This window comes from Pristis pectinata, chromosome 12 (assembly GCF_009764475.1).
Source record: "Pristis pectinata isolate sPriPec2 chromosome 12, sPriPec2.1.pri, whole genome shotgun sequence".
Taxonomy (NCBI): Eukaryota; Metazoa; Chordata; class Chondrichthyes; order Rhinopristiformes; family Pristidae; genus Pristis; species Pristis pectinata.
Window position 1 is genome coordinate 3,475,399 of NC_067416.1, and position 20,377 is coordinate 3,495,775.

At 47.5% G+C, this 20,377-nt stretch overlaps 1 protein-coding gene across 1 annotated transcript in view; it reads left to right on the forward strand.

Moving 5' to 3' along the window:
* Nucleotides 1-9,945, forward strand: part of sfrp5 (secreted frizzled-related protein 5) — a 56,669-nt gene extending 46,724 nt beyond the window's left edge. Inside the window, exon 3 of the mRNA XM_052027874.1 lies at nt 8,617-9,945. Within this exon, the coding sequence (XP_051883834.1) occupies nt 8,617-8,942 (326 nt within the window). The 3' untranslated portion in view covers nt 8,943-9,945. The remainder of the gene's footprint in view (nt 1-8,616) is intronic.
* The last annotated feature ends 10,432 nt before the right edge of the window (nt 9,946-20,377 follow it).

Genomic DNA, 20,377 nt, shown 5'->3' on the forward strand with positions numbered 1-20,377 from the left:
AGGTAGACAATCAGAATCTTTTTCCCAGGGTAAAATGTCAAATACTAGTTTAAAGGAGATGTGCGGGGCAAGTTTTTTACACAGTGAGTGATGGGTGCCTAGAACGGGCTGCCAGGGGTGGTGGTGGAGGCAGATACGATAGAAGTGTTCAAGAGGATGTTAGATAGACCCATGAGTATGCAGGGAATGGAGGGATATGTATCATGTGCAGGCAGAAGGGATTTAGTTTAATTCTGCATCATGTTCAGCACAGACATTGTGGGCCGAAGGGCCTGTTCCTGTGCTGTACTGTTGCGTTCTATGTTACATCAGGTGAAGCACGCTGGACTGAAACATAAACTGTTTCTCGTTCCCTGTTAACTCTGTGGGGTCGGGATCGAACTCAGGTCTCTGGTGCTGCCAGGCAGCGGCTCTATTAGCTGCACCACCGTGCCACACCTGATGGGCTGAATGACATCCTTCTATGCCGTAATGAAGTATAGAAGTATGACACTGTCATTAACACCCATCGGAGAAGGATATCCACCTTCTTTACCCACCCTAACCTATACATAACTCCAGACCGACCGATATGGTTGGTAGTTAACTCCCCCTTCCATCAGGAAAGGTCAGTAGATGCCGGCATTTCCGGCAATATCCACATCCCAGGAATAAATAAGATAAAGGGCTTGCTCGGACCCCCTCTGTGCTGGGAGAATCAGCCACAGTAGGTTGAATGAAAATGTCTGCACAATTTCTTCCCAGAATTGCATTGCAAAATGCAGCAAGGATTTTTTTTCCTTTCGTAAAAAGATTTAATTTATTCCTCACTGTTCATCCCAGATAAACAAACTGCCAGTCTGCATAAGAATTCCGATCCAGTGTCAGATTCCCATGGGCCAGCCCCACATTACACCACGGAGCCCTGTCCAAGCAAAACATGCAGTATAACATTTCATCCCGAGCTGGACTGTCCCTGGAGTCTGTGCTGTTCCTGCTGACGGCAGTTCTCAGGCTCACTACAGAGAGCTTGCAAATTACTGCAGCACTCAGAGACACGTCTCACTTTCATCCTCCTTTGTTACTGCTTTTTGTGAGCTGCTGTGTGTCAAATGTAAGCCAAGGCTAGACTTCAGTGTTTCTTCATTGCTGAGTGTCCGTATCAACCATCTGCTTTGTAAGATTAGATTCCAGCCTGTGCCTCACTGCCAGGGACATGTTATTCTATACATAATCACTCCCCCCAAACAAACCCCTCCATTAGATTCCAGCCTGCAACTCATTGCCAGGGACACGTTATTCTATACACAACCACCACCTCACCAAATAAGCTCCTCAATTAGATTCTAGCTTATAACTCACTCCCAGGGACCGATTATTCTATATATAACCCCATACCACTCAATTATATCTTAGCCTGTAACTCTGTCCCGGGAGTCTGTTATTCTATATATATACCCCCTGAACCCCAGGATTAGATCCCAGCCTGTAACTCACTCAAGGGGATCTGTTATTCTATATATAAACCCCCCAAACACCTGGATTAGATCCCAGTTTGTAACCCACTCATGAATTTGCATATTTTTCTATATATAAACCTCCCAGAACTCCTGGATCAGATTCCAACTGGTAATCCATTCCCAGATATCTGCTAGAAATGAGGGAAACACTAGCTCAGCCACTATTGCTGCAGTTCTGGTCAGGGCTGGATGGAATTTCAGGAGAGAGGGTGCGGCGGAAATGACCAGGACTGAGGGATTGTTTTGAATGGATGGCTATGCTCGGGCATGTCTCTTTGGACCCGAGGGGAACTGAGGGTAGATTTAATTAGGAGCCAGGCAGAGTGAAAAGGAGGAACCGATCTCTTAGCAGAGCAGTTGATAAGTCGAGTTTATTGTCATGTGCACAAGTACGGTGAGGTACAGGTACAATGAAAAACTTGCTTGCAGCAGCATCACAGGCACATAGGTACAGACAACACACAGAACATAAACTATATGTAAATTGTACATAAATTATACATGACAGTGAAGAGAAAAAGACTCTGTAAAGCAAGACGTTAGTGCAAAGAAAAGACACAATCGGAGGCAAGTCCACGGCAATGCAAGAGGTGGTCCGTAGTGTTCCGTTGCTGAGGTAGGGTTAGGGTTGTGCTGGTTGGCTCAAGAACCTGATGGTTGTAGGAAAGTAGCTGTTCCTGAACCTGGTGGTGTGGGACTTCAGGCTTCTGTACCTCCTGCCCGATGGGAGCTGTGAGAAGATGGCACGTCCCGGATAACCGTGGGATATAGATTTCGGATGATCAGTAGCAAGATTGAAGGAGGGAATACTTTCCCCCAAAAATGGGTGGGGCGTGGACACACTGCCTGAAAGGGAAAGTGCAGGCAGAAACCCTCCCACACTTTACAACCTGGTTAACCTCATGAGCCGACTCAGTGTCCAAGACACAGAACCAAGCATTCCAAAATGGGATTAGCCTGTGCAGTGCTCTCTGGAATGGACAAGGTGAATGACATGTCCTCTACTGCACCTGTACATCTCCATGAGACAGGGCAGGGGCTGCGATTGTCTTTACACAGGATTACATGGGATATATGGCACAGAAACAGGCCATTCGGCCCAACCAGTCCATGTTGGTGTTTATGCTCCACTGGAGCTTCCTCCCATCTCTCCCCATCTCAATCCAACAGTGTGACCCTCCGTTCCCTTCTCCAGCCTCCCCTTCAACACATTGACAATCTCCACCCCCACCCCTCACTGTGGGAGGGAGCTCCACATTCTCACCGCTCTCTGGGGAAAGGAGTTTCTCCGGAATTCCCTGTCGGATTTCTTGCCGACTCTCTGACACTGACGGCCTCTGGTTACCCTCTTCCCCACAAGCGGAGACCCTCTCTCTGCATCCGCTCCATCAAACCCCCTCGGCACTTTACACCCTCCCCCACTAGGTCTCCCCTCAGCCTTCATCTCCCGGGAGAAAAGAGACGCAGGCTTGTCCACCCTGTCCCGATATGTGGCCACTTCAGGCATCATCTATGTAAAACCTTCTCTACCCCCTCTCCAGTGCCACTGCATTCTTGGCATTGACTAGTACTGTACGCCCTGCTCCCACTGTGGTCTGACCAGGATATGTGACAGCATCAGTACAACTTCCGGACTTCCAAATTTCACCCTTCTTGAAATAAGTCCTCATACTTTGTTTCCTTTTGATGGCCTTGTCACCCTGTAGGGGAAAAAAAATCACACTCGATTGATTATAAACACACACACACACACACACACACACACTTGCACACAAGCATGCATACTCACAGACACACAGACACACACACACACATACTCATGTATCCACTCAAACACTAGAACCCACACACACACACACACACACAAACACTTGCACACAAGCATGCATACTCACACAAACACACACACAAACACTTGCACACAAGCATGCATACTCACACAAACACACACACACACACTCACACACTAGAAGACACACACACTCATGTACACCATATGAAGCAGAAATACCACATAAATCGAAATACTCAGTCACCCTCACACTCACACACAGGACACCACCTCACCGCTCGCACAGGGTCTGTCTCCTGCCCCAGACTCCACCCTCCGCTCCTCCCCAGGGGAACATCAGCCCCAGTAGTGCAGGAATCGTCTCCACACACACAGGATCTGATTGTTCTGCGAGAGAGTTGTAAGTTAAACAAGATTGCTGTCCTCATCAGGAAAGAACATAAACCATGCGTGTCGGTGTTGAGAGAGAGAGAGAGAGAGAGAGCTTGTTGAATGAACACTGCACAGCCAACTATCCGGAGTTTGCCTCTACTCCTGATGTAGGGCAAGTGCTCCCAAAATCCAATGGAGTCATAGAGTCATACAGCACAGAAATAGGACTTTCTATACTGACCAAGATGCCCATCTAAGCCAGTCCCATTTGCCCACACTTGGCACATATCCCTCTGAACCCTTCCTATCCATGTACCTGTCCAAATGTCTTCTAAATGTTATAATTGTACCTGCCTCAACTACTTCCTCTGGCAGCTCGTTCCATGTACCCACCACCTTCTGTGTGAAGAACTTGCTCCTCAGGTCCCTTTTAAATCTCTCTCATCTCACCTTAACCTCTAATTCTGGATTCCCTTTCATTGGGAAAAGACTTAGTGCATTCACTCTATCGATTTTAAGCACCTTCATATGGTCACCCCTCAGTCTCCTATGCTCCAAGGAATTAAGTCCTGGCCTGCCCAACCTCTCCCTGTAACTCAGGCCCTCGAGTCCTGGCAACATCCTTGTAAATCTTCTCTGCACTCTTTCCAGCTTAATGGCATCCTTCCTATAACAGGGCGACCAAAACTGTCCACAATACTCCAAGTGCAGCCTCACCAACATCCTGGATATCTACAACATAACGTCCCAGCTCCGATACTCAGTGCCACGAAGGCCAGCATGCCAAACGCCTTCTTCACCACCCTGTCTCCCTGTGACGCCAAATGTTTCACATTTCATTAAATCATTAGAACCTCATGGCTCAGGAGAAGGTCCACTTGGGAGGTCATTGTACCTCTGCCAGCTCCCCAAGCTTTCCTAAAATGTCCTCCTTTCCTTTGATTCATCCAATTCCCTGTTGAATCCATATGTTCCGGACCATGTGAAAACATTCCCCTCTCCCTCCTGTTCCATTACCAACTGCCGTCAACCCGAGTCCTCCAGTGATCGATCCCCCATCCCACTGGAAAAAATTTCTTCTCATTCGCTCGATCTAAAGCCTCTGTGATTTCGAACACAATTCGAATCACACAAAGCCCCACAGCACAGAGACAGGCCCTTCAGCCCATCACCTCCATGCCAACCTTTTTGCCCATCTACAATCATCCCATTTTCCCACATTCGGACTGTACCTTCCATGCCTTGACCATTCAAATGCCTCCGATGTGCACTGATTGTATCTGATTCCACCTCCTCCTCTGGTAGTATGTTCCAGACATCAACAACTCTCTGTGTAAAAAACTTTCCCCTCAGATCCCCAGATTAAATCTCTGCTCAACCTCCCTGCTCACAGGGGCACAAACCCAGTTTCCACGGTCACTTACAGAACACTGACAAACTACTCAGGCGAGAAGTGAGAGTCACGCTGCCTGATTCACTGACTGATATTGGAAGTAGGTCTATTGTATAGCCAGACCCCGAGTAAGAATCAGTGGGCAGTGCTGTGGTGTCAAAGTGATTTTCCTTTGAAATGTTGTTTTTCATTCGCAAAAATTAATACACAGGTAAAGCAATACAACAAGCAAGATGCTGGAGGAACTCAGCGGGTCGGGCAGCATCTGTGGAGGGGAATGGACAGTCGACATTTTGGGTCAAGACCCTTCATCTGGACTGGAAGACAGAAGGGAGAGAGCCAGTAACGAGAGGTGGAGGGAAGGGGTGGAGAAAGAGCTGGCAGGTGATGGGTGGATCCAGGTGAGGAGGGGTGGTAGGCAGATGGGGGAGGGGAGAGTGGGAACAGTGACAGAGGCCAGGAGGTGACAGAGGGGCTGCAGGTGGTGGGATCTAACAGGAGAGGAAGGTGGAGCCCGGAATCACGGGAGGGAGGTGGGGAGGGCAGATGGGAACGGTGGGGGGGAGGGGACCCAGTGGGAGGGGTGTGTGGGTGACAGGGCAGATGGAGAGGGTGGACGAGGGGAAAGAATCAGGGGCTGGGGTGGGCGTAGGGGGAACTGGGGAGATCAGGAGGAGAAAGAAAAGGGACAGAGGGGAAGCAGGTTACTGGAAGTTGGAGATTTCACTGTTCATGGCATTGGGTTGTAGACCACCCAGGCAGAATACGAGGGTTGTTCCTCTCTACCTGTGTCATAGCAGTACACGTCTCTCTCTACACTCACTGGGCCATCAAACCAACACATTCACTTGCAACGTGCCAACACCACTCGTGTCTCCTCGTTAAACACTGCACCCATGTTGTGTTTGAGAGGCTGATACACAGGACCCTAGATTGTGGTCAGTCTGTACTGGGCTGGGCTTCAGTACATCTCTCAGCACGGACTCCTGCACCCTGGGATGTGCCAATTAGCAGCATTCCCTTGTGGACATCTCCTTCCACACTGGAAGACCAACAGGCTTCGGGGAAACCCAAGTGTGCCTGACACCAAGTTGATGATCTTCCAGCAGCATGAAGTCATAGTGTAACACAGCATGGAAACAGGCCCTTCAGCCCAACTCGTCCATGCTAGGTATCCCATATCTGGGTTGGCAAACAGTTGATGTCTGTCTCGGTGTGCATACTTGGAAACAGGCCATCTGTTCTGCAGCTGCTTGGGATGAACATTGACAAGGATCCTTGCATCGTTTTCCAGACCCCTGTGGTTTGGTAAATTGGTTTATTGGTAAATTGGTTTATTGTTGTCACATGTACCGAGGTACAGTGAAAAACTTGTCTTGCATACCATCCGTACAGATCATATCATTACAACAGTACATTGAGGTAGTACAAGGGAAAACAAAACAGAATGCAGAATAAAGTGTTGCAGTTACAGAGAAAGTGCAGTGCAGGCAGACAATAAGATGCAAGGTCACAACGAGGTGGATTGTGAGGTCAAGAGTCCATCTTATCAAACTAGGGAACTATTTAATAGTCTTACAACAGTGGGGTAGAAGCTGTCCTTGAGCCTGCTGGTACGTGCTTTCAAGCATTTGTATCTTCTGCCTGATGGGAGAGGGGAGAAGAGAGAATGTCCGGGGTGGGTGGGGTCTTTGATTATGTTGGCTGTTTTACCAAGGCAGCGAGAAGTGTAGACACAGTCCATGGAGGGGAGGCTGGTTTCTGTGATGTGCTGGGCTGTGTCCACAGCTCTCTGCGGTTTGGGACTGGTATCACAGCGAGGCAGTCCATGCCATTCACAGACTTCACATGAGATGACTCTCACTCACTCACACTCCAGAAGTCGCCAATGAGCTCACTTCCAAACTGATACAATTCCTGCTGTTCAACACTGGGGGGGAGGGGGGGAATAGTTCACACAGGGGCAGGAGAGGTACACAAGCACACGCTCAAAGACTTTCAAACACACACACACACACACACACACAGACTTCTTTGTAGGCGGTCCAATGGGACCAAGGATGACTCACTTCCACTTTGGTTCTGAGGTGGCTGATGGGGACGATATGGGAGCCACAGACTTTTCCACAGATGGGACAGGAGATGGGATGAGACTGGAGGAGATATCTCATCCCTTGACACAACTTGGAATAGAATGTCTGCTGTAGGAGTCTGGCGTTGAACGTGCAAAATGACATAACTTGTCCAATGGAGCTGACAGAGTACAACTCAGTGCTGGGGATGTTGGTCTGGGAGAGGACACTGGGGTTGGTTCACTTCTCCTTCCAGTGAATTTGGAGGATTTTGCAGAGACAGTGTTGATGGCATTTGTCCAGTGTCCTGAGGTGCCTGCTGTAAGTAGTCCAGGTCACAGGTATACATAGAAGGGCAGGGATCACTGCTGTCTGGTAGACCATGAGTTGTGTGCCAAGTCTGAGGTATTGATCTTCAAATATCCTTTACCTCAGTCGACGAAAGGCTGTGCCGTTGCATTGAAGGCGATGGTGAACTTCATCGAGGTGTGGATCCTGTGACAAGGGAAGTGGTCCTTGCTTTCCAGGGTCCAGTTGTGAGGCTTCACTGACTGAAGGCAGTGTTGTACATTGGGGGCAGGCTGGTAGAGGACATGTTATACAGATTGGTAGTGGTTTATTATTGCCACGTGTACAGCGAAAAGCTTTCGTTTCGTGTGCCATCCAGACAGATCAAGGCATACATAATCACACCGAAGTAGTAAAAATGAAACAGACTGCAGAATAAAGTGTTACAGTTACAGAGAAAGTGCCGTGCATGTAGGGAAATAAAGTGTAAGGGCCACGATGAGGTAGATTGGGAGATCAAGAGTTCAAGAGTGACCGGTTCAATGATGACTTGGAGCTTGGTCTCTGAGTGTGGGTGAGTTTGGTTCTGAAGTGCAGTCGTGGTAGGTGGAACCGTTTCCCACTGATGTGAAGATTAGCTCCTCTCCTGGGGGAGGTTTGTCGGAGCTATGAGAAAGCAAGAGCTTCTACGAGTATGGGTGAATGGAGCTACTGCAGTAAGTGTTGGTTCCTTAGAGATGAGGCTGAGGACTTAGTAATGGGAAATGGGGAAATGGCAGAGGTTTTGAATAAATACCTGGTATCTGTCTTCACTGATTAAAAACTCCCTAGTCGAGCTGCTGCCTCACAGCTCCAAGGACCCAGGTTCGATCCTGACCTCTGGTGCTGTTCAGTGTGGAGTTTGCAAGTTCTCCCTGTGACTACCTGGGTTTCCACCCACATTCCAACAATGTTAATTGCCCAGTGTATATTACTTCTAGTGTGTAGGTGAGGGGTAGAATCAGGAGGGTGGGTTGCATTGATGGGAGTGTGGGAGCATAACATGGGATCAGTGCAGATGGGTGCTTGGTGGTGGGTGCAGACTAGATGGGCTGAAGGGCCTACTTCTGTGCTGCGTGACTCCATCATGATACAACAGCGATCTCAGTCGGGAGTTGAAAGGGCCCATTCATGATTTCTGCTGGGACCTTGTCTTTGCAGCGCTCAAGATGAAGATCAAGGAGATAAAGAAGGAGAAGGGAGATCGCAAAATCATCTCCCAGAGGAGGAAGAAGGTGCTGAAGATGGGACCCTTAAGGAAGAAGGATCTCAAGAAGTTGGTTCTGTACATAAAAAATGGAGCAAGCTGTCCCTGTAACCAGCTGGACAACCCCAACAGCAACTTCCTCATCATGGGACGCAAGTGGGACAACCAATTTCTCCTCACGGTCATCCACAGATGGGACAAGAAGAACAAGGATTTGAGGCACGCATTGAAGATGATGAAAACCTACCAGTGTCCAACATATCATCACATCTTTCAATGACTGCTCTTGTGGAAGTAGTTCATTTGGGACAGACTCTTATGCAAAATCACAAAAATTGCTTTTATAGCGTCTTTGTTAAGAAAAAAAATTACACTTGGTTCTGCCAGCCTTATCGAATGATCTTGTCCATATATAGTAATTCCTTTATAATCTTTCTTGCGCCAATAACCAGATGGAAAGTGAAAGCCTCCTTTAAATGGACGTGAATGATGAATGGATACTTAAGTTCAAGATCCGAGAGGTTAAAAATAAGTCAAATTTTTGCTCTCTCTATATATATCTCTCTCTTCCCTCTCCAAAGATAATATGGCTTAGATAACTTGGCAGCGGGAAGATCCTTTGACGTGGCATGTTGGAATAACAGAGCAGGATCCTGAGATGTTTGACGTGATGCAGATCAAGTACTCCAGAGGAGAACTGGTTCTATAGACCTGCTCCAGGCTTAAACCGCAAGGAAACTTGCTACGGTCAGGAGATGACTCTCCAGGGGGCACAGACTCCCTGGGTTAGGGAAGAATTGGGTTGAAGATACACAACCCACGGTTTGATTGTAAATGAAATCAATTGACAGCGATGCATCGCTACCGGCTGCCGACAGAGATGGAACACCCAATGTGATCTTAAGGGTATAGCTGTTTTGTTGTAGCGTCATACAATTTAACGAGGGTTGTTGATTATGCATTATTTGGGAATGGGGATAATCACCCTGGTCATCTACTGTGGATTAAATGTTTGTATGTGTTGGAACCACTAATGTGAAAAGATGTGACTCTGCTCCTAAGGTGTGGTGACTAGAGAGTGTTACTTTTGAGTCTGTACTTACATGACACCTTGTATGTTAGAGCTACCTTACCAACAGTGATTATTTTGTTCTTTCTTCTAAATATTATTTTGATTTGTCTTGTTTGTATTTTTTAAATGCCTATCAATATTGCCACAGTCAAGAACCTACTCACATTAAAGTAATAAAGAGAAAATAACCAGAATTAGCATGATGGTACATTATAAATATCTGGTTTGGTGTTTTCTGTTATAATCTCCCTTTTATTCTCTGCACCCCAGCCAAGGACTGCTGCAGCACAGTGGAAGAGAAAGGCCACAGTTCCAGAGGACACCAAGAGCACCGTCCTAAATCAGACACCAACACTTTACTGGGTCTGAGGTTAACTCCAGTGGCTTAATACCTTAAAATATTGTGTAAAGTTTTGGTCACCCTGTTAAAGGAAAGACGTCATTAAACTGGAAAGAGTGCAGAGAAGATTTACAAGGATGCTGCCAGGACTCGAGGGACTGAGATACAGGGAGCGGTTGGGCAGGCTGGGACTTTAGTCCTTAGAGCGTAGGAGACTGAGAGGTTATCTTATAGAGGTGTATAAAATCATGAGGGGCGTAGATAGGGTGAACGCGCATAGTCTTTTTCCCAGAGAAGGGGGACTAAAAATTAGAGGGCGTAGGTCAAAGGTTTAAGATGAGAGGGGAAAGATTTAAAAGAGACCTGAGGGGCAACTTCTTCACGGAGAAGGTGGTGGGTACATGGAACGAGCTGCCAGGGGAAGTGGTTGAGGCATGTACAACGACAACATTTAAAAGGTACTTGGACAGGTACATGGATAGGGAGGGGTTTAAAGGCATATGGGTCAAACACAGGCAAATGGTACAAGCTTGGTGAGCACCATGGTCGGCATGGATGAGTTGGGCCGAAGGGCCTGTTTCCATGCTGTATTACTCTATCACTACGAGGCCAAAGGTGTTCCCGCAGGGATTTGCTCAGGTGAGATGGCTTGCCAATGCGGCAATACAGACTTGGCATTTCCCTGCTATCCCAAAGTATTCCCCACAGACTCCACAGTTCATCCACAGTGGAAACCTGCCTCCAATCCTGGAAAGCAGTCTTGTGAAACCCCGGGATCCTGCAGACGCTAAATATCTGAAATAAAAACAGAAAGTGCTGGAATTACTCGGCAGGTCAGGCAGCATCTGTGGAGAGAGAAAACAGAGCTGGCGTTTCAGGTCAATGGTCCTTCATCTGAACTGGGAAAATCTAGAAATCAAACATGTTTAAAGTTGAGGACGAGGGGCAGGGTGAAGAGAAGGGGCGTCAGTGGTAGGACGGGGAGAGGTGAGGAGGAGGTCCAATGTGGCCGTGTTGGCTGAGAGAGGGTAGAATTGGAATGTGTCTCTGGATCGATGATCTAAGTCTAGTGATCATTCTGGTCGGCTATCAGGCAAGAAGAAGAATTGTCAGAAATTGCCTGAGGAATCTGGACAGACTGCTGGAAATCTGGAAAATCCCAGAAATGCTGATTATCTGAAATTGTTGAACATAGAACACAGAACAGTACAGCACAGGAACAGGCCCTTCAGCCCATCATGTCTGTGTTGACCATGATGCCCAATGCAACTAATCCTATCTGCCTGCACACGGTCCATATCTCTATATTCCCTTCGTGTTTACATGTCCTCTTGAACTGTTTCATCATATCTGCCTCCACCACCACGCCTGGCAGCACATTCCAGGCACCCACCACTCTCTGTGTAAAAAAACTTGCCCCACACATCTCCTTTAAACTTTCCCCCTCTCACCTTAAACGTATATCCTCCAGTATTTGACATTTCTACCCTGGAAAAAATATTCTGACTGTCTACCCTGTGTCTGTCTCTCATAATTTTATAAACTTCTATCAGATCTCCCCTCAGCCTCCGATACTCCAGAGGAAAAACCCAAGTTTGTCCAACCTCTCCTTGTAGCTGATTGGATGTTGAGTCTGGGAGGCTGGGAGGTCCAGTTGGATGGTGAGGTGCACTGGAGGATTAAAGTAACAGACTTGAAGTCAGGCTTGAAGACTGAACGGAGATATTCTTCAATGTGGTCATCTAATCAGGGTTTAGTCTTGCCACTGGAGGGGACCATCCCGAGACTACTTGGTGCAGTATGCTTAACCCTCAAAAGCCTTCTCCAAGCTATCAAGAAAAAGCAAAAGAAAGTTTGCAAAAAATTCACTGAACACAGTGGCTCAGTGGGTAGAGCCACTGCCTCACAGATCCAGTGACCCGGGTTCGATCCTGACCTCGGGTGCTGTCTGTGTGGACTTTGCACGTTCTCCCTGTGACCACATGAGTTTCTTCACCATTTTCCTCTCACATCCCAAAGACGTGCAGGTCGGTGGGTTAATTGGCCGCTGTAAATTGTCCCTAGTGTGTGGGTGAGGGGTAGAATCTGGGAGGAGTTGATGGGAATGTGGGGAGAATAGGTTACAGGGAAATGTGGGGGGTGGGATTGATGGGATAGACTTGAGGGGCAAAATGGCTTATCTTATGGGGAAATACGAGAAAGTTATGAATAAGACAAAAGCTCAGTTTAATCAATATTGGGCTAGATTGCAAGTACTTGGTCCGCAGCCCTCTAGCCCTGGAGTAGACTGGAAGGTACCTCCTGGGAATCTCTTCCATTCCAATTCAAGTGCTGGGTGTAATGGTGCAATTCTTGGAATCCAGTTGCCATGCCACCAAACTGCATTTCAAATGTGTCGTTTACAACCTCAGGATATCCCAGAGCATTGCACAGTTGGTGGAACATAGAACATAGAACAGTACAGCACAGTACGGGCCCTTCGGCCCACGATGTTGTGCTGACCTATATGCACACCTACTCCCTGATGAATCTAACCCTTCCCTCCTACACAAACCCTAACCCTCCATTTTACTTACATCCATCTAAGAGTCTTTTAAATGTCCTCATTGTATCAGCCTCCACCACCACCCCTGGCAGTGAGTTCCAGGCACCCACCACTCTCTGTGTAAAAAACCTACCTCTGACATCTCCCCTGAACTTTCCTCCTCTGACCTTAAACTGATGTCCTCTGGTATTGGCCATTGCTGCCCTGGGGAAAAGGTCCTGGCTGTCCACTCTGTCTATGCCCCTCATAATCTTATACACTCGATCAAGTCACCTCTCATCCTGCGTCTCTCCAAAGAGAAAAGCCCTAGCTCACTCAACCTTTCCTCATAAGACATGCTCTCTAATCCGGGCAGCATCCTGGTAAATCTCCTCTGCCCCCTCTCTAAATCTTCCACATCCTTATAATGAGGTGACCAGAACTGAACACAATACTCCAAGTGTGGTCCAACCAGAGTTTTATGGAGCTGCAACATTACCTCACAGGTCTTGAACTCAATCTCCCATCTAATGAAGGCCAGCACACCAGAGGCCTTCTTAACCACCCTATCGACTTGCGCAGCAACTTCGAGGGATCTTTGGACTTGGACCCCAAGATCCTTCTGTTCCTCCACACTGCTAAGAGCCCTGCCATTAACCTTGTACTCCGCCTTCAAGTTCGTTCTTCCAAAGTGTATCACTTCACACACTTCCCGATTAAACTCCATCTGCCATCTGGTGATGCACTAGAGCTCCTGGTTACCAGCCAGTTTAATTCCCCTCCCTATTCTCACACCGACCTGTCTGTCCTCAGTCTCCTCCACTGCCAGGGTGAGGCTAAATGCAAACTAGAGGAACAGCCCCTCATATTCCCCCTGGGTAGTCTACAACCCGACGGCATGAATTCTCCAACTTCAGGTAACCTGCTCCCCCTCTGTCCCTTTTCTCTCTCCTCCTGATCTCCCCAGTTCCTCCTGCACCCACCCCAACCCCATCACCCTCTTACCCCTCCTCCCACCCTCTCCATCTGCCCGTCACCCACACACCCCTCCCACTGGGTCCCCTCCCCACCTCCCTCCCTTGATTCCAGGCTCCACCTTCCTTCCTATCAGACCCCACCCTCTGTCACCTCCCGGCCTCTGTCGCTGTTGTCACTTCCCCCTCCTCCATCTGCCCATCACCCCCCCTCACCTGGATCCACCTACTACTTTCCAGCTCTTGCTCCAGTCCAGACCGTGCGTAGACAATCACCTCTTGTATTCCAACCAGACAGGGAGTTGTTCCAAATAAAGTCTCCAGCATTTACAACGATTGTCACTGGATTTACGACTTTTAATCAGAGGGAATGTTCTTCTCGACTGGCAACTGTAGTTACGCAATGTTTTATCATATGATTCTCCTGGGACAGTCCAGATGAAGGGTCTCGACCTAAAACGTCAACTGTCCATTTCCCTCCACAGATGCTGCCCGACCCCCTGAGTTCCTCCAGCAGCTCGTTTTTTGCTCCAACACACAATTGTAAAGTGAGAGCCCATCTGTGAACAGCAACATCCCACAAGATGCAGCATTGCCAAATAATGATTCTTCCTGACACTGAATGACATTAAATATTGATCACACCAGGGAGAACTGGCCGGCTCGCCTTCAGAATAGTGAAGAGGTGATTTCAAACCACTTGTATGGTGTGTCAATGGAAAGAACATCACCCGGGTCTCCAGCTTGTCGTCATTCCAGCCAGACCTGTCCCAGGAGAATCATACTATAAAACATTGCGTAACTACAGTTGCCAGTCGAGAAGAACATTCCCTCTGATTAAAAGTCATAAATCCAGTGACAATCATTGTAAATGCTGGAGACTTTATTTGGAACAATTCCCTGTCTGGTTGGAATACAAGGAGGTGATTGTCTACGCACAGAGCTGCCTTAGTACGTTTGATTAGTATGAAAGAACAATAATTGTGATGTTGTAATTTGGCGTGGGTCTTTGAAGTGGTTCCCAAGCTATTTATTTCCTATCTTCTGTGCAAAGTAACCTTGACAATTGGACTTTGATTACAAGCCTTGATAGCTGAAGTGGTTGTATTGGTCGCCCTCACTTTTGAACATTTTGAGCCATGATCTCTGAAACTGTTCTCTAATTTCTCATGAAATAGAGCTCCATGATAAAGATTTCAACTGTGAAGAGTGAGTGGCACAGATAGCAGATTGCTTCCTCATAGCTACAGGGAACCACATCCAGTCCTGACCTCCTGTGCTGCCTGTGTGGAGTTTGCACGTTCTCCCTGTGACCAGATGGGTTTCCCCCTGGTGATCCAGTTTGCTCCCACATCCCAAAGATATACTGATATATTGATAGACAGAGTCTTTTTCCCAGGGTGGAAATGTCAGATACTAGAAGGCATAGGTTTAAGGATAGAGGGGGAAAGTTTAAAGGAGTTATAGGTGTCATTTAGCTTAATAAGTTCAGGATCAGAATCAGGTTTATTGTCACGGACATATGACGTGAAATGTGTTGTTTTGCGGCAGCAGTACAGTGCAAAGCTTTAAAATTACTTTCAATTACAAAAATAAATAAATAGTGCAAAAGAAGAACAACGAGGTAGTGTTCATGGGTTCATGGACCATTCAGAAATCTGATGGCGGAGGGGAAGAAGCTGTTCCTGAATCATTGAGTGTGGGTCTTCAGGCTCCTGTACCTCCTCCCCGATGGTAGTAATGTGAAAATGGCATGTCCCAGGTGCTGAGGGTCCTTAATGATGGATGCCACATTCTTAAGGCACCACCTCTTGAAGATGTCCTTGATGGTGGGGAGGGATGTGCCCGTGATGGAGCTGGCTGAGTCTACAACCCTCTGCAGCCTCTTTAGATCCTGCACATTGAAGCCTCCATACAAGGAGGTGATGCAACCAGTCAGAATGCTCTCCACTGTAGAAATTTGCAAGAGTCTTCGGTGACATACGAAATCTCCTCAAACTCCTAATGAAGTAGAACCGCTGGTGTGCCTTCTTCATGATTGCATCAATGTGTCGGGCCCAGGATAGATCCTCTGAGATGTTGATGCCCAGGAACTTGAAGCTTCTCACCCTTTCCACCGCTGACCCCTCAGTGAGGACTGGTGTGTGTTCTCCCGACTTCCCCTTCCTGAAGTCCACAATCAGTTCCTTGGTCTTGCTGACATTGAGTGTGAGGTTGTTGTTGCGACACCACTCAGCCAGCCAATCTATCTCACTCCTGTACGCCTCCTCGTCGCCATCTGAGATTCTGCCAACAACGTTATGGCTCAAAGGCCCTGTTCTTGTGTTAGACTGTTCTATGTTCTCTTTACATAGAGAGTGGTATGTGCCAGAGGTGGTGTTGGAGGCAGATACAATAGCAATGTTTAAGAGGCAGTTAGACAGACACATGAACAGGCAGGGAATGGAGGGAAATGGACCATCTCCTGGCAGATGGGATTAGTTAGATTGGCATCATGGTCGGCACACACTTTGCGGGCTGAAGGGCCTGTTCCTGTGCTGTACTGTTCTGTGTTCCATGTTCTCTGGCAAGTCAATTGGCTGTTGTAGTAGTGTAGGGAAAGGGGAATTGATGGGAATGTGTTAAAAGAATTAAATTGCAGGGGTAGAGGGAAATAAGGAGAGGGGGACTGCTCTGTTGAGGGCTGACATAGACTTGATGGGCCAAATGGCCTCCTTCTGTGTAAAATGGAAAGCTTGGTATTATACAGCTCATTTTCTGATGTCCCAGTAACTTACACCCGGCAAAGGCCTATTTTGAGGTTGGGAGAGCAGTCACAGTGACAATGCAGGTTTGTCTGCAGCAAGGTCCTGCAGACAGTAATGTGAAAGCAGCCAGTAGGAACAGGAAATGCTGGGGATACCCCGCTGGCCAGGCAGCATCTGTGGAGAGAGGGACGGAGCCAATGTTTCAGGTCAATGAATTTTCATCAGAACTACAGGGTGCACTGCAGCAACTCACCAAGACTCCTCAGACAGCACCTTCCAAATCCACTACCTCTACCAGCTAGGACAAGGGCAGCAAAAGTATGAGGAACACCACCCCTGGAAGTTGCCCTCCAAGCCACACACCAACCCGACTTGCGAATACGTCGCTGTTCCTGGATGAAAATCCTGGAACTCTCTTCCTGACAGCATTGTGGGTGTCCCCACACCTCAAGGACTGCAGTGGTTCAAGAAGGCAGCTCACCACCACCTCTTCAAGGGCAACTGGGGACGGGCAATTTAATGCTGGCTCAGCCTGCGAAGGCTACATCCCTTGAATGAATATATAGAAAGAGTTGGTGATAAAAGGAGCAGAGAGAACTAAAGAAGAAGGAGGGAAAGATAGTGTTGAAAGGGTGAAGGTAGATGGTAAATGAATTAGCCAAAATAACAACACAGGTCTACAGAGAAGACAGGATAATTACGACAGACATCTGCAGCACGTATGTTATTGTGTAATGAGGAGTCTTAGTGATGTTAAGAGGTAAGTATTGGTCGGATCACCGTAGAAAATTTCTGTGCTCTCCCTTGATTAATATCATGAGATTTTAAGAGAGTGCAGTACCTCAGTCTGATGGCTCGTCCCAAACACAGCACTCCACAGCACAGTTGGCTGGGACTTTGTACTCGTGTGTCTGAGTGAGATTTGAACCCATGACCTTGTGACTCATGGGGATACGGGGAGAAGGCGGGAACAGGGCACCAAAGTGGATGATCAGCTGTGACCGTACTGTAGGTCTGAATGGCCAACACCTGTTCTCCTTATCCTGGTGAGCCCCGCCTTCAAATCCCATCCAATGCACCAGTGGCTTGCTAGACCATTCCAGAGGGGGGTTAAGAGTTAACTATGTTGGTAAATTGGTGAATTGGTTTATTATTGTCACATGTACTGAAGTTTTGTTTTGCATGCCATCCATACAGAACGTTTATTCACATCAGTACATCGAGGTAGTACAGGGGAAAACAACAACAGAATGCGGAATAAGGTGTTACAGTTACAGAGAGAGTTCAGTGCAGGCAGACAATAAGATGCAAGGCCATAATGAGGTAGATTGTGAGGCCAGGAGTCCATCTTATCGTACTAGGGGACTGTTCAATAGTCTTATAACAGCGGGATAGAAGCTGTTCTTTGCTTTTTTCTTTGCTAAGGGATGTTTGTCATCAGAGGCACTTTGCACAGCTCTGAGAGAAGCTAAGTCGGAGACGGTAGGTTACAGAGTCGTAGAGTCATACAGCACAGATACAGGCCCTTCGGTCCAACCAGTCCATGCCGACCACGGTGCCCACACAGCTAGTCCCAATTTCCTGCGTTTGGCCCATATCCCTCCAAGCCCCGCCCCTCCATGTACCTATCCAAGTGCTTCTTAAATGACCCTACTGTACCTGCCTCACCCACTTCCTCTGGCAGCTCGTTCCATATACTCACCACCCTCTGCATGAAAAAGTTGCCCCTCAGGTCCTTTTTAAATCTTTCCCCTCTCATCTTAAACCTAGTTTTGGACTCCCCTACCCTGGGGAAAAGACTGTTACCATCCACTTATCTGTGCCCCTCATGATTTGTTAAGATCACCCCTCGTTCTTCTGCACTCCAAGGAAGAATGTTGTGCCCAGAAAAGGTGAGTGAGAGCTTGGACACCACTGGAATGAAGGGAAGGTAGAAGCACTCAATCTGAGGCCTCTGTGTAGGCACAACCAACCCAAGCCCAGATCAAGCTTGATGCCATCTAGCCCTCGTACTCACTCCAATAACCCTTGATGGGCAAGATGTTCCCAACGACTTTGAGTTCTATGGTCATCCCTTGACTGGGGAGGGCCACAAATGACGATCTGAGCTGTCAATGGTGCAACCTGAATCCCCTCCCCCAGCACCACCTTCATGTCCCTCCAATATCTCCGACATACGGTAACACACTGGCCTTCATCAGTCAAAGCAATGCTTATAGAAATTGGGATGATATGCTGCAGTTGTACAAGATGTTGGTGAGGCCGCATTTGGAATATTGTGTTCAGTTTGGTCACCCTGCTATAGGAAAGATGCCATTAAGCTAGAATGAGTGAAGAGGAGATTTACGAGGCTGTTGCTGGGACTCGAGGGACTGAGTTATGGAGAGAGACTGAGCGGTCTGGGACTTTTTTCATGAGGGATGATCTTACAGAGGTGTATAAAATCATGAGACGCACAGATAAGGTGAATATGCACAGTCTTTTTCCCAGGGTTGGGGAATCAAGAACTAGAGGGCACAGGTTTAAGGTGAGAGGGGGGAGATTTAATAGGAACCTGAGGGGCCACTTTTTCACCCCAGTGGGTGGTCCGTATATGGAACGAGCTGCCAGAGGAAGTGGTTGAGGCAGGTACATTAACAACATTTAAAAGACACTTGGACAGGTACATGGATGGGAAAGGTTTAGAGGGATATGGACCAAATGCGGGCAAATGGGACTGGCTTAGATGGGAATCTTGGTCGGCACGGACCTGTTGGGCCGAAGGGCCTGTTTCTGTGCAGTATGACTCTATAACAGATGAAGTCAATTAAATAAGTTAATGTTAAATATTACTGAAACATTTATTTAAAACTACATTAAACTTCCATTAATTAAATTGAAAAAAAAATATGCAGAGTAATCAGGAAAAGTTAAGGAAAGCTATCAGAGAGGAACTGTACAACCATTAAGAGGGTGGAATGGGACTGTTGGGATTGCTCTATCGAGAGCCAGGACAGATTTGATGGGTTGAATGGCCTCTGTCTGTGCTGTAACAATGATTCACTTTGACCAAGCTTTTGGCAGTCAGTCCTAATAGCTTCTCATGCTTGTGGTTAAAATTTGGCTGATAAAGTCTCTGGAAGCAACTTGAGTAATGTTGTTACATGAAAGATATTAGATAAATGAGAACTGGTGTTGTGTTTGATCTGGGATCGATACCAAGTACCTCTCTCTGCAACAGTTTAAGAAGTAGTAGCAGGAAGAGGCCCCTCATGCTAATCCCATCATCCAACCTCAGCACCGCTTTCCCGCATTGACTCCAAATCCCTCTGTTCCCTCAATATCCAAAAATCTATCACTTTCTCTCATGAGTACACTCAGAGATCGAGCCTCCAGGCTAGACGATTCCAATGATTCACTACCAACTGCGTGAAGACATTTCTCCTCAGCTCAGCCCTGAATGACCAATCCCTTCTTTTGAAGACAATGGCCCCTGGTTCTAGGTGCCCCAGCCAGGAGAAACATTTACCCCATATCTACCCTAACAAGCCCTGTAAGAATTTTGTAAGAACTCGTGGTCTTGCTAAGGTAGCATCTGCAAGAGGGTAGGCATGAGAGGAGGCCTTCATAGAGCATGGAAACAGGACCTTCGGCCCAACTGGTCCATTCCGACCAAGATGCCCATCTAAGCTAGTCTCATTGCCCGTGTTTGGCCCATATCCCTCTAAACCTTTCCTATCCGTGTACCTGTCCAAATGTCTTTTAAATGTTGGTATTGTACCTGCCTCAACCACTTCGTCTGGCAGCTCGTTCCATATACGCATCACCCTCTGCATGAAGAAGTTGCCCCTCAGGTCCCCTTTAAATATTCCCCCTCCCACCTTAAACTTATGGCCGCTAGTTTTCGATTCCCTTTCTCTGGGAAAAAGGATGTGCGTATTCACCCTGTCTATGCCCCTCATGATTCTATACAGCTCTACAAGGTCATCCCTCAGTCTCCTACGCTCCAAGTTGGAAAGTCCTTGCCTGCCCAATGTCCCCCTATAAACCCAGCCCCTCGAGTCCTGGCAACATTCTTG